Source organism: Eschrichtius robustus, chromosome 3 (assembly GCF_028021215.1).
Source record: "Eschrichtius robustus isolate mEscRob2 chromosome 3, mEscRob2.pri, whole genome shotgun sequence".
Taxonomy (NCBI): domain Eukaryota; kingdom Metazoa; phylum Chordata; class Mammalia; order Artiodactyla; family Eschrichtiidae; genus Eschrichtius; species Eschrichtius robustus.
This window is the reverse complement of record NC_090826.1, coordinates 23,241,588-23,256,144: the sequence shown is the minus strand read 5'-3', so window position 1 is coordinate 23,256,144 and position 14,557 is coordinate 23,241,588. Positions and strand designations below refer to the sequence as shown.

Here is a 14,557-nt window from a genome sequence, read left to right as displayed (position 1 = left end):
CAGAATGGCCATCCTCAAAAAGGCAAGAAATAACAAATGTTGGTGAGGATGTGGAGAAAAGGGAAGCCTCCTGCAATGTTGGTAGGAATGTAAATTGGTGTAGTCACTATAGAAAACAGTGCAGAGGTTCTGCAAAAACTTTAAAATAGAACTACTGTATGACCCAACAATTCCACTTCTGAATATTTACCCAAAGAAAATGAAAACACTAGTTCAAAAAGAGATATGCACCTCAGTGTTCTTTGCAGCACTATGTATAATAGCCAAGATATGGAAGCAACCTAAGTGTCCAATGACAGATGAATAGATAAAGAAGATGTGCTATATATATATATATATGTGTGTGTGTGTGTGTGTATATATATATATATATATATATATATATATATATATATATATATATACACACAATGGAATATTACTCAGCCATAAAAAAAGAATGAAATCTTGCCATTTGTGACAACATGGATGGACCTGGAGGGTATTATGCTTAGTGAAATAAATCAGACAGAGAAAGACAAATATTGTATGTTTTCACTTATGTGTAGAATCTAAAAAGCCAAACAAATAGACAAATATAACAAAACAGAAGCAGACTCACAGATATGGAGAACAAATTAGTGGTTGTCCGAGGGGAGAGGGGTGGGAGGATGGGCAAAACAGATGAAGAGGATTAAGAGGTACAAACTACCAGTGATAAAATAAAGTAGTCACAGGGATATAATATACAGCACAGGGAATATAGTCAGTAATATTGTAATAACTTTGTATGGTGTATAATCTATAAAAATATCAAATAACTATATTATATACGTGAAACCAAGCCAACTATACTTCAATAAAAAAAAGAAAGTTTATCAAGGTGTATGGATATAAGATCAACATCGATACATATAAAAATCAACTGCATTTCTCTATATGACCAATACTTAGAAATATGATCTTCTAAAAATGTATCAATACCATTTATGCTGGGAAAACTGGACATCCATATGCAAAAGAATGAATTTGGACCCTTATCTAAAACCATACACAAAAATTAACTCAAAAAAGACTAAAGACCTAAATGTAAGACCCCAAACTATAAAACTCTTAGAAGAAAACATAGGGCAAAAGTTTCATGACATCAGATTTGGCAAGGATTTCTGGGCTATGACACCAAAGGCATAAGTAACAAAAGAAAAAAAAAGACAAAATGGACTACATCAAAATGTAAACATTTGTTCATCAAAAGACACTATCTGCAGAGTAAAAAGGCAACCCACACTATGAGATAAAATATTTGTAAATCGTTCATCTGATAAGGATTAATATCCAGAATATATACAGAACTCCTAAAACTCAACCACAAAAGGACAAACAACCCAATTCAAAAATTCTCCAGATAAAATACACAAATGGCCAATAAACACATGAAAAGATGCCCAACATCACATCATTCAGCATTAGGGAAATGCAAATCAGAACTATGAGATACCATCTCACATCCATTACGATGGCTGCTATAAAAAAAAAACTGTCTTGAACAGAAAACAAGTGTTGGCAAGGATGTGGGGAAAACTGGAACCCTTGTGCACTATTGGTGGGAATGTAAAATGGTGCATCCACTGTGGAAAACAGTATGGCAGTTCCTCGAAAAATTAAAAATAGAACTACTATATGATCCAGCAATTCCATTTCTGGGTATATACCCAAAAGTATTGAAAGCAGGGCCCCAAAGAGATATTTGTATACACCCATGTTCATAGTAGCATTATTCACAAGAGCTAAAACATGGAAGCAACCCAAGTGTCCATCAACAGACAAATGGATAAGAAAAGTATGTGTATACATACAATGAAATATTATTCAGCCTTAAAAAGAAAGGCAATTCTGGGAATTCCCCGGCGGTCCAGTGGTTAGGACTCTGTGCTTCCACTGCAGGGGGTACGGATTCAATCCCTGGTTGGGGGACTAAAGATCCCACATGCTGTGTGGCGTGGCCAAAAAATTTTTTTTAATAAATAAATAAAATATTTTTTAAAAAGCAATTTTAAGAAACACTTAAGAAAACAAAGGCAATTCTGAAAGATGCTACAACATGGATGAACCTTGAGTACATTATGCTAATTGAAATAAGCCAGTCCCTAAAGACAAGTACCGTATGATTCCACTTAATATGAGATAGAGTAATCAAAGTCATAGAGACAGAAAGTAGAATGGCGGTTGCCAGGGGCTGAGAAGGTAGGGAAAGGGGCGTTTAATGGATACAGAGTTTCAGTTTTACAAAATGAAAATCGATCCAAAGATTCAAAGCAAATTCATCCAACAAAGTTTTCCAAGGAACTTGAAAAGATGATTCTAAAATCTGTAAGAAAGAGAATGAGCGCAAATATAGCCAAGACATCCTTGATGAAGAACTAAGTTGGGAGGGCTTGATGTGTCAAAAATCAAGACCTAGATAGCTAGTTTGCTATTGGTACAGGAATCACCAAACGGGCCGATGAAAGAGAATAGGGAGCCAAAACACAATCCATATATGTATGGGAATGTGATATATGATAAGGGTGGCACTGCAAATCAGTGGTGAAAATACAAACTATAACACCTGATGCTGGGACAGCTGGTTTTCCCTATAGAAAAAATAAAATCCTTAATTCATATCACATACAAAAATCAACTACAGATGGATAAAGATTTAAATGCAAAATGCAAAATATTAAAAGTTTTAGAAAAAAGTAAAAAATATCTTATGACCTTGCATAAGGAAGAATTCTTTAAGCAAGCACAAAAAATAGAAATCAAAAAGGAAAAGATTGATGAACTTGACTGAATTGAAATAAAAATCTGTTCATCCAAAGATACTATAAATAACCTGCAAAGATGAGCCACAAATTGGGAGAAGATATTTGCAATTCATAAGGGACAAATGAGTCTCATCCCAAATATATAAAGAACTCCTAAAAACCACTAAGAGAGCAACAGAAAACCGAACAGAAAATTAGGTAAAAGACATGAACAGGCATTTTATGGAAGAAGAAACCTGAATGGCCAATGATGATTTGCAAATATATTCAACCTCACTAGTAATCAGAGAAATGTAAATTAAGACTATAGAGAATTACCATCTTATACAAACTACTTTGACAAAAGTGAAGAAGCCTGGCAAATTTTGATCTTGATGTGGAGCAATGGAAACTTACACCCTGCTGCTAGGAGTGAACACAGGCAAAGACACTTTGGAAAACAAGTTGACACTGTCTTATAAAGCAGAACAAGCACATACTTTATAATCCAGCAGTTCTACTTCCAGAATCTGCTGTGCAGGTGCATCTGGAGATTCATTTAAGAATGTTCACAGCAGCCTCGTTTGTAATAACAAGAAAACTAGGAACAAATCAAATGCCCATGGATGTCAGAATGAAGAAATAAATTGTGATATATTCATACAGTGGAAAGCTATACATCAGAGAAAATAAATGAACTACAGCAAAACATCCACCTGGGTAAATATTGGAATCATGGTGTTGTGTTGGAAAATAGAGAGCAATTTCATTTCTATCAAGCTCGAAAATGAGCAAAATTATATAATGCACTGTTTGGGGACACATGCACATATGGTAAAATTACTCCCCAAAAGGCAAGAAAGTTATAAACATAAATTTCAGGGGAATATTTACATGTAAGAGGGAGGTAGGGGATATGGGAGGGGCACCCAGATGACATTCAAATTCACCAGCGGGGTTCACCGGTGTTTGGTGTATTATTATGACTTTATGATTTTCATAAATGTTATTTTTTGTACAAATCAGCACTAAGTAGAATAAAAAGATGTGTGATGAAGCAATTTATGACAAGCTCCTAGCATATACAGCTGACTCACTATACTCTCCCTGCAGGCCAGGTACAGCACTAAATGATGTACACACATTCTCTTATTTAGTCTTCCAGCAGCCCTACCAGCAGAGATGATCTTTATCCTCATTTTATACATGAGGAGGCAGACATCCAGAGGGATTAAGCCACTTGCCCCAGGTCATGCACCTAAGGGGATGTGAGATGCACACTGAGGTCTGACTCCCGAGCACTTCCTCTCACACAGCAGGAAAGAGACTGCTCTGATCCCACAGCAGCCCTCCCTCCTCTGAGTCCCCAGAACACTTCCCACAATTAACCTGTGAACTCGCACTCCTCTTAGATGAATCTGTGTCTAAGTCCTCAATTTTCCTAAAGCTCCTCCAGTACAAAGATAATACCTGTGCCTTCTCTGTATTCCCAGGGCTGGTGCTGGTACCCAGCAGGATGTTTAGTACTGTTGGTTCGGGGTGTTACAGAATCATCTGATGTGGGGCTCTGGGCTGTTGGCTCAGAAGTCTGGGGAAGGAGTGCCTGGGGGCCACGAGGAAGGGCCGGGCACTCACCCCGGGGGCTGTAGCCATGGCCGTCCATGAAGGAGAGGCCCAGCCGCTCATCTTCCTGCAAGGTGCTCTGGTCCGTGAAGCTCCGGTCCACGGCACTCATCATGTGGGTCTTCTCCTGGCGGTAGTTGACCGTGGCCTTGGTCATGTTCACTGGCTTCCTGCAGAGGAGGGTTGATGGGAGACATGGGTGCTCAGCTGGGCAGGAAAGCAGCCAGAGCTGGATGGGGAGGCCTGGCAGTCAGGGGGCCTTGAGGCCAGAAGCCAGTCTAGAGGCATCTCTGGATGCTGAGGGGGCTCTGCCTCCATCCTTTGCCCACCAGACCCAGTGAGCTGCTGCCTCCCCCAAGAGGGACTGGGCAGGGTCCCTGTCCTGGGGACCTTTGCTGACAGCAAGGGATGGAACAGCAGTGGCCTCAGGCTGGGATCTGCCTCCTAACTCTCACTGGCCCCGAGGGCTCAGGAAAGGGGAGGAAAGTCACTCTGGGTGACTATTTTGGTGTCACAGCAGACAGTCACTGCACCCCAAACAAGGGAGATGCCTGCCCCAGCTCCAGCCCCAGCAAGCCCCATAGGTAACCTTCCTTCCTCCATCCTCACCACACAGCTGCCCTGGGAACTCTTCCTCCTGCAATGGGGTTAGACTACACTCCTTCATGGAGAAGAGTCTGGCTAGTACTTGGTCAGTCTCATAAGTTTTCACTGGGCACAGAATGACTCCAACCATGACTTCTTCTTACCCCCCAGAACCCCCAGGATGGTTCCACCACAGGCCACACTAGACTTGTAAAGAAATCCACGCAGGGTCCCTATTCCCGTCACTGCCCACCACTCCATCCAGCCACCGGAAGCAGCAGAGAGAGAAGGCGAGAGGCCCCGGACCCTCCCGAGAGGGCAGAGCTTCTGGAGAGACCCTGGGCCGGGGCCACACACAGCCCAGGCCTGCAGCCCAGTTTTACAGATGAGGATGGTAGTTTGTGACCCCAGGGAACTCGGAGGAAAGTGGGAGGGAGAACGGGGTGGGGAGGCAAGTGCCACAGCTCCAAGACCGAGGGGCTGAGCAACGGGCAAAGGGAAAGGACTTGGGACCTGCGCTGAGACTGGAGAAGAGCCAGGGCCCCATCACAGGGAAGGCTCGAGACGAGAGAGCCGTTCACCTCTAGGCCCTACAGCATGCAGGGTGTGGGGCAGACCTGAGAGAGGACTTCCGGGTCATGCGGGCTCAGGGACACTGGTCATCCCTGGAGATGAAGAGGCCAGTGCAGGGATCCCCCAGACAAACAGGCAAACTCCATTCAGCCCCTCCTGGCTCAAGAGCCGCCTGGGGCCCAAAGGGGACAGGATGACCTCTGGATGCCCCTCCTGCCAGGACCTCGACGTCCTTCCTGTGCTAAGATGGCTCTGTGTCCACGCTGGGGACCAGTGCTGCCGTGCACTGCGGTGGGCGCGGCCTTCCCAGTCTGGTCAAGAGATGGCTCTGCAGGCCCAGGCCTCCTGCTCCCAGCCCCACCCGTGGGCTCTGGGCATCACCCTTACTGTGGCCCGGGGCAGAGCCAAAGACCCCTTTGGGGGCAGGTGAGAAGAAGCCTCTGTGGCTGTGACCTTGACCATCAACATAAGAGAGAAGGTGGAGGAGGAAGGGAGGTGAGGAGGGAGAAGAGAAGGGGCAAGAGGACTGACAGAGGAGGAGGAGAGTAAAGCGACAATGACAAGGAGAGAGAGAGAGAGAGGGAAGGAGACAGAGGGAGGGAGGGACAGGTCAGACACCAGCAACCACAGGGAAGACAGACAGAGGACAGCCCATCAAGCTGGCTGAACAATGGTGCCCAAGGAGGACCTGTCACCATGGATACTGGCCTAGAAGGTCTGCAGCAGTGTACCCCAGGGCTCTGTTCCCACCCAGGCCTCCTGGTCCACTTGGAAGAGGAACCTGAAACACCAACCAACCAGATCCACAGACACAGCCAGGAGGGACACCTCACACTGAGGCCTCCAGCCGATCTCAGGGTGAGATCAAGCAGATGCCACGTAACATGGACACTTGGAAAAGTTCTGCATTTAGGTTCAAAATTAGCTGCAAAGTAGAGAGGGAGGGCGAGCTGCCTTGTCAGCAGCTCCTGGAAAAGCCGAGCTGGAGGCTCCACGTGAGTTGACGGGGGTGTGGTTGCTGGAAAAGCCAGTGTGACGGTGGGTGACTTCGATGCAAGAGGGTCCAGGGAGGAGGTGAGAGACCACCGTCCTCTGGGCTGGCCCGGGGCCACCTGAGTCTGCTGTGTAAGGAGGGGACAAGCACAGGTAAGGGGAATGTTCTGGAAGGCTTGCAGGGTCAGCGATCACAGAGGCAGGAAACAGAGCAGCATGGACAGACCGTGGAGTCAGACGGGGCCTGGGTTGTAACCCCAGCTCTGCCTGTCCTGTGGCCTCTTGATGAGTCCCTTAAACTTCCTGAGCCTCAGTTTCCTCATCAGTAAAATGGGGTGATCACAGTGCCTCTTCTCAGGGTTGTTGTGCGAATTCTGTGTGAAGAACTGAGCCCAGGGGAGGTGCCCAGGAAACGGTGGGTCTGAGGAGCTGGGGTCACCAGCTGGAGAAGGGCTGGTGGCACCCTGGGAGCCGCGTGCACCGTGCGGAGAGCTGCCATGTGTCTGCCCCACACACACGCGCACAGAGCTGTGGATCCAGAGCGGGACCCGGGTGAGGACCTTCCTGGATGCGGACTGCGGTCTGACGTCAGGAGGTCCCACCCAGCAGGAGTGGCTCAAGACACAAGGGGCTGCCTCGGGGGCAAGAGGACACAGAGGCTCAGGGAGGTCGAGTGACTTGCCTGGGGTGGCTCAGCAGAGCCAGGTCTGAACCTGAGACTGACCACAAAGCCAGTGCTCCTGACCTCCACACAGGCGGATGACAGGGAGAGGAGAGACAGAGCAGAGGAGGGAAGCTCAGACAGGGTGGCTGTGGAGGAGGGGCTGACGCCAGGCCAGGCCGGCGAGGGGGCAGGGGCTCCCCAGGATGGGCGGGGCTCTGAGGCAGGTGCACTACTTACGGGTAGTAGGAGTAGGCATAGTGGTCTCTCCTGGCAGCGTGCAAAGAGAACAGCACAGGTGGGCCACGGTCCTTCCCCAGGCCGGGCCCAGAGCAGCACCCCCAGCAGGGAGGGGTCTGGTGCTTTCATGCCGGGGACGGGGCTGGCCGGGGACCGACAGGTCAGAAGGGCCTTCCTTGACCCAAGGGCTGGCCGGGCTCAGTCTCTGAGGACCAGGACCCAAGGTCCCTTCTAGAACCTTCCCCAAGCCCACTGCTGGAGTGAGAAGGAGGTGGGGAAAGGGCCTGGAGGGAAGCAGAGCTTTCACACACAGTCATGCACACACGCGTTCACAAAGAGAAATGCACTGCACGCTCACATATGCAGACACACTCATATGGATACACACGCTCATACATAGAAACACAATGACACACTCATGCACTTACAAACACAGATATTTACACACATGCAGACACTCGTACACACGTATTCAAACACACAATGACACACACAGGTACATACACAAACACACATTCACAAACACACGCTCACACACACACGCCTGCGCTCACACACACGGACACCCCCACTCACACACTCAAGGTAACTGCCGCACTCTCCCCTGCAGACAGTCCCCACTGCGGTCCCCGTGCCGCCCACCCCTGCAGGCCCCTCTGCCCTTGACGGGAGGGACAGCCCTCTGCACGCACCTGTGCCTGGGAGGGAACGAGCGGCCAGGGCAGGGGACACTGTGGCCTCGTCACCCACCCAGACTGCCCCTGGGTGTGGGGTCCATTAAAGGAGCCGGGTCACCCCCTCACGGGCACCCAGAGCACAGGGGGTTCAAGAGCCCTGACCTGACCGCCAGGCAACAGCAGCGAGGAGGGGGGGGCAGGTCTGATTCCCAGCTCCCAGGTGGGGAAGCCGGGTCCCGGAGAGTCACGGTCTGCCTGGGGCTCTTGGGGGTCAGCGAGAGTCCAGAGAAGGCCCAGGACCGTGCCCCCAGAGCCAGCTCCCTCCTGCGGCCCCGTCCAGGCCCACTCCAGGGTCCTCTACTCACCCGCCCCACGTCACCCATCAGTGGGGAGGGAAGGGAAGGAGAGGGGAGGGGAAGACTGAGGCCCAGCCAGGGCAGGAGATTGGCTCAAGGTCGCACAGCATGTCACCCACCCCAGGGACAGAGGGGGGGGTCCAGGGCCCTGAGCTGTTCACAGAGGCCCTGAGGGGAGGGGGGAGGGGCTGAAGGAGTGGCGTTCTTCTGGTCTCAGCTGAAATATCATGACTTTAAAAGAGCCTTCCCTAAGGAGTCCCCCACAGTCACCAACTACATTATGTCCCCCTTTACCCTCTCTCTGCCCCCCACCCCGACACCCTGGTCTTTTCACAATTTGTAATTACGCATTTGTGCTTTTTCTAGTTTAATGCCAAGCCCCCCACTTATAACCACAAAGCACAAGAGGACAGCATCTTGGTCGCTTTTGCCCACCACTGGATCCCCAGGGCCCAGGACAGTGCCCAGCACATTATATTTCCTAGATATTTTATTGAATTGAGTAATCAATAAATGAGGAAAAATAAATAAAAGAACTCCACCTTTATGAGCTTCCATTTCCTCCTCTAAACAAGTGAGGTTAATAATAATCCCCCCAAGGCAAGCACGCGCTCAGACTTTCCCTGCCCCCTCCTCCTGCTGGGTTGGAGGGGGGCCGTTCAGGAGGACCCAAGTCCCCTGGGCCAGACCCTGGGGATACACAGCCAACGAGACAGAACTTCCTCCACCCCCATGCAGCTCTCAGTCCAGCAGGGGGGAGAAATACTGAGCAAAGCGCTGCGAGCATGTGAATGAAGTGCCGGGGTTGGGGGGGCCGGGGCGGGGAGGGCTGCAAAGGGAAGTGGGGAGGGTCTCTGGAAGCGGAACCAAGGGATCCAACCGGCCAGGGGCACCCCGGAGTTCCCCAGGGCAGGTGCATCCAGCCTCACTGTCCGCAGGGCAGGGCAGGATGGAGAAGCCGACACCTGCCCCCAGTGCCTCCCATAACCACCCCATGGCAGGCGCCTCCTCCCTCCAACCAGGGTACACTGGGGCTAACTGGGAGCTGCCCTCCCTCCGCAACCTCCTAATCTGTCCATTACGTCTGTACCCCAGGTTGATCTGAACACCCCCATCCCTGCCAGAGCTGCTCTGTCCCATGGCACCCCACAGTGCAGACTAGTGGAGCCCTCAGGAGCACAGTGGACCCTGAAGGCCGGGCAGGATTCGGGGGATGCAGCGAGGTGCTACAGAATGGGACCGAATGGCTTTTAGAGGACCTAAGGAGGGGCGGGGGGGTGGGGGGGTGGATCCTAGAGGCTTCCAGTAGCAGCTGCATAAAGTGGAGGGTTTCCTAGTGAGGCTCTGGCAGCATCTCTGACCCATCCTCTCTTGGGCCTGGCGCTCTCTTTGCAGGGGTGGGTAACATCCCCTACTTTGCCAATCTTCCCTTGAGGGTAAATTTCTAGAGCCTCAAATACCACCTGCAAACCCCAAGATCTGACCCCTCCCTTACAGCCCTCTCTATCTGCACCACTACCCAGCCCCCAGGGCCTTGCCACTTACAGGAACCTACTGTGTGCCAGTTGTGGTGAGGCCCTTCACGTGCCCAGCCGTGAGGAGGATGGGCTTTGCAGTCAGGCCTGGGTTCAGTCAGGACCTGCCACTTAGCCAAGTGACATGGGCGAGTCGCTTAATGATAGTTTCCTGACCTGTGAAAAGGGACTTAGACTTGCTTTGTGGGTCAGGATCCAAGAAGGAAAAATTCTCTGATGTATTCCGAGTCCCAGAACAGTGCTTCGTACACAGTAGGTGCTCAGTAACTCCTGTTCTAATGGCTGATGTGTATAGAACTCCTGGCACAGAGTAATATTCATTAAATGATAGTTTAAAATATTTTGTCTCAGGAATCTGTACAGGGACTACGGGAAGGGAAAAATCAGAGCCCAGCACTCTGGACTGGACATCCCCACGCCACCCCACCGGTGGCCTGCCCCACCCCCAGACTCTCTAGGAGAGTTTTTCTCCTATCGTTGCCTGGCCTCAGGCAAGGGGGCCCTGGCCAGTTCTCCCTCATCTCCCTGGATCCCGCTTATCTGCTCCTGGCATCCCAGAGACCCAGAGCCAACACACCCATGTGTGCCCAGCCTGGCAGCAGCAAGGGCTACAGAAGCCAGAACCCAGGCGGGGAGAGGGTGGAGCGGGCTCTGCCTCTGGCTCCCTGGGTGACCTTGGGCAGGTCTATGCCCCTTCTGGGCCTCAGCATCTCCATCCCTCAATTAAGGGGCTTGGACCACAGTGTCCTGGGGCTGCCTGGTGGGGAATGCGGTGGGGTGGGGAGAGAGAGCAAAGGGGTCTCAGAAGTCCCCACTCAGCTCCAACCCGAGGCTCAGCCTTCAGCTGCTCCATATACTGAGCTCCCAGGAGAGGTTTATTTGGTGTTTTGAAGATGGGTTCTGCTGCTTTTGAAAGACTGGAAAACCACGAGACTAGACGTCCTTGAGCTACATGGCAGCTCTCAGTTTCTGGGCTCTGAGCCTCTATAATTCTAAATTCTGAGATTCTCAGAATCTCAAATCTTGGATTTCTAAAACTCCAAAATTGTAAATTCTGGATTCTAAGATATGCTGGGATTCACTCTGCCCACTGCAAAATGCACTGGGAAAATGCATCCCTCACAAACACAAGGACTGGACCTTTGAGGCCCAGGAGATGGCACGGGCAGGAAGGAGGTCTCCTCTGAGTCATGGGCCCAGGAGGACTCCTCAGGGATCAACAGTAACAGAGTCCAGGGCAAGCTGAGCCCAAGAGAAGGTGGGGCCTGGGAAGAGCAGAGGGTCCTTGCTTTGAGTGGAGTGAGCCCTGCCCCCACCTCAGAATCAACACCACAAGCCCATGGTTAGGGAGACAAGAGAGCAGAAGACCTTCGGGGGGCTGAGGATTCAAAGTCAGGTTACCTCCACACCACCCCCGTCAGAACAGCCCAGCAGGCACAGGAGGGCGGTGCCCACGCCCAGCACGGCTCCTTGGCCTTGAGCCGGCAGTGAGTGCCCTTGCCTGGACAGTGGCACCTGGCACCAGCCAGAACTGGGCTCCAGCCAAGCCACTCTAGGGCAGCTCCATTTGCAGAGTCTCGGGCTTCCCCCGACCCGGCTTGGGTCCATTCACAGGCCTGATGCCCAGGCTGGCAGCCCTCCACACACCCGCCAGGCGACTGCCTGACCAGCCCCCAGCCTCCTCTCTGCTCACCAGGCCTCTGACGGAGAGAAGTCTCGGGTGGGCCAGGGCACCGGCCTCACTCACCCCTTTCGGATGATAATAATAATGGCCCCCAGGAGGAGGATGAGGACGGCAAGTCCCCCTGCACAGATGCCCAGGATGAGCCCCATCTCCTCCGACCTCTGGGACACCTCCAGGGGCTGTTTGCTTTCCTTGCAGGCAGCTGGGAAGAACAAAGCAGAACAAAGGATCAGAGGGGAGATCAGGACCACCTTAAGCCCTAAGGAATAAACCCGGCTGCACAAACAGGTGCACAAAGACATCTGCCCCTCATCCTCAGCATGTGTCCCGCCTTTCAATCAAACTCATCTCCTCATCATCCCTCACACCTTCCGCATTCCCATGTCAGAGGCTTTACGTGCCCTGTGCCCCTATCAGGGATAGCTCCCTTCACCTCTCTGCTTCCTCAAATCCTCCCCATCCTTCAGTGGACGGGAGATGGAGGATGTGTGGGGCCTTCAGACCCCACCCTTTTGCCCTCCTGGGAGGCAATGGGGGGAGAGAATTATGTACCCAGGGCACGGTTAGGGCATCTCAGGATGGGGAACCAACCACATTCCCCATCTGGGAGCAGGGACAATCCCTACACCACAGGGTCCATGCTGTCCCCACTTCTCCCCACCACAGGGAAGGGGGCAGATACAGACCTCAGTGTCCAGTACCCACCAACCCCGTGGCCCGACCATAATGGCTCACCCTCCTCCAGGCCCCTGCCAAGGCCCCTCTGTGACCATGGCAGGATGAGGGTTTGTCCCCACTGCCCAGTCTGGAAGAAGGAGCCCTTCAGGTGGGCACATAGGGAGCAAGAAAGGGAAATGTTTCCTGACTCCCAAGCCTGCCGGACCACCCTCCTCTGCTCCCACAGGCCTGGGGACCCAGGGTCCACCTTCCCAGAGCCCAGCAAGTAAGAAACCCGCTACTGAAGGACTGAACCCAGGGGGACTTACCTTTCCTGGCAATGCGGATGCAATTCAGCCGGGTCTCCTGGAGGCACAGATGGGGTTCTCAGCACCGCTGAAGCCAAGACCTGACCCTCCCCAGAGGGAATCTTAGACAGCGTGTCTTGGGCCTGGTCAGGGCTTTTCTGGTGTGGACTGTTACTAAAGACACCCCACCTGGCAAGAGGGCCTGGGGGGAACCAGGGAGGGAGGGGCCAAGAGGGAAGGAGCCTGCAATAGGGTAATGCCTTAGGAAAGGGGGGATGAGATAGGTGGAAACAGAGAAAGAAACAGCACGGGAAGAGGGCTGGTTGGGGGAGGCGCTCAGAAATGAGGGTAGGGCCTAGATCCAGGGGTCTGCTTAGGAGGGGGGCAGCCTGGGAAGGAGTGATCCGAGGAGGGAGGAGCCTGGAGAAGGGCGGGGCTTCAGGGAGGAGGCGGGTCCCAGGCCTCCTCAAGGTCTGGTGAAAGTGGGAACCTGAGATGGGCCCCCTCTGGAGAGAGAGGAGCCTGAGATAGAAGACCAGGGCCTCAGGAGGCGGCAGGGACCAGGCTGGGAGCTTGGATAGAAAAGAGTCTGGGGAAAAATGGTTCAGGAAGGGGGTACTGCTGGAGAGAAGGTGGCTGGGGTTAGGAGGGCGGGGCTCAGGTGAGTGGGCGGGGCTGGGAGTGGGAGGAGCTATCGGAGAGCAAGGCTCATCAGCGGGGGCGGGATCAGGACCAGGGTAGGGCCTGGTGGGGGTGGGTCTCTGGCCTCTGCAGCAGCCTGCTCCAAGGTGTCACCAATCCTGCCCCCCAACCGCCCCCGCCACCACCCCGGCCGGCCCCTCACCCCCTTCAGGTGGCTTGTTGCCTGGAAGTAGATGAGGTAGGCCTTCCTGGGCTCAAGCGGTGGGTTCCAGAAGCCACGATAGGTATTGTTGTCACCCACGGTGAAGGGCATGGCCTCAGGCAGACTGCTGGCCGCCAGTTCGGCCCCGAAGTAGTGCACCAGGCCTCGGGCCAGCGCCGCATCGAAGGTCAGCGGCACTGGGAAGCAGTCCTGGCCGCCTGGCTCCCGCCGGAGTCTCCGCGGCCGCTCCTCCTCCACAATAACCTGGTACACACTGGACATGGGGAGGGGAAAGTGCAGTGGTCACGGTTGCCAGAGAACAGGGAGAGCCATCTGGTGGCTAAGGGCGTGGGCTTTGGGGCCAGGCCCAGGAGAGGGCCCATCTCAGCTCTGCCTCTTACTAGCTGGGCAAGTCACTTAAGCTCCCTGGGCCTCAGTTTCCCCCTCTGTAAAACGGGAGTGATTACAGGACTGTTACATAAGGTAGAGGTGAGGAAGGAGGCAAGTTTAGCAAGCAGCCAGTGCTTGTCAGCTGTTATTACTGTAACTAAGGCTGAAAGAATGTGAGCCCTGCTTAAGGGAACCAAGCCCTAAAGCCCCACCCTGACTCCTCAATGAGTCCTCCAGGGCCTGGGAACCCCAAGCCTCAGGCTCCAACCAGGTTCCCGACAGGTCCCTCTAGGCCACAGTAAATTCGAGTAAGACATGATGCATTCACTCATCCAGAAAGTGTTTACTAAGCTCAGACATGGGCCCTGTGCTGGGCACTTGGGGGATGTAGGCTTCCTGGAACTGCCCTCCAGTGGGGGAGCCGGTCACTTCGCAGGCAAACGAGGTCACACTAACCCTACATCTCGAGTACCCTCCCAACCCGGAGGCAGCCTCGAGACTGCAACTCTGAGCCTGCCATCTCCCAGTCCTAATGGCTGATTTGTGTTCCCCAGTCTGTATTCCCTCTGATTTGTGTCTCCTGATCCCGACTTGTGTGTTTCTATTTATTTTCATCACTTTACTGAATGGCCTTGCTGTGAACTCCTCCAAATCCTCTGTGGAACA

General features: G+C 52.4%; 1 protein-coding gene across 8 annotated transcripts in view; it reads right to left on the bottom strand.

Moving 5' to 3' along the window:
• Positions 1-14,557, bottom strand: part of PTPRU (protein tyrosine phosphatase receptor type U) — an 81,181-nt gene that overhangs the window by 27,218 nt on the left and 39,406 nt on the right. For all 8 annotated transcript variants that reach the window (XM_068539331.1, XM_068539333.1, XM_068539332.1 and 5 more), the window contains 4 exons: positions 13,502-13,775; positions 12,679-12,715; positions 11,756-11,894; positions 4,401-4,558 (listed from right to left, as the gene is read on the bottom strand). In XM_068539331.1, coding sequence (XP_068395432.1) covers positions 4,401-4,558; positions 11,756-11,894; positions 12,679-12,715; positions 13,502-13,775 — 608 coding nt within the window. The remainder of the gene's footprint in view (positions 1-4,400; positions 4,559-11,755; positions 11,895-12,678; positions 12,716-13,501; positions 13,776-14,557) is intronic.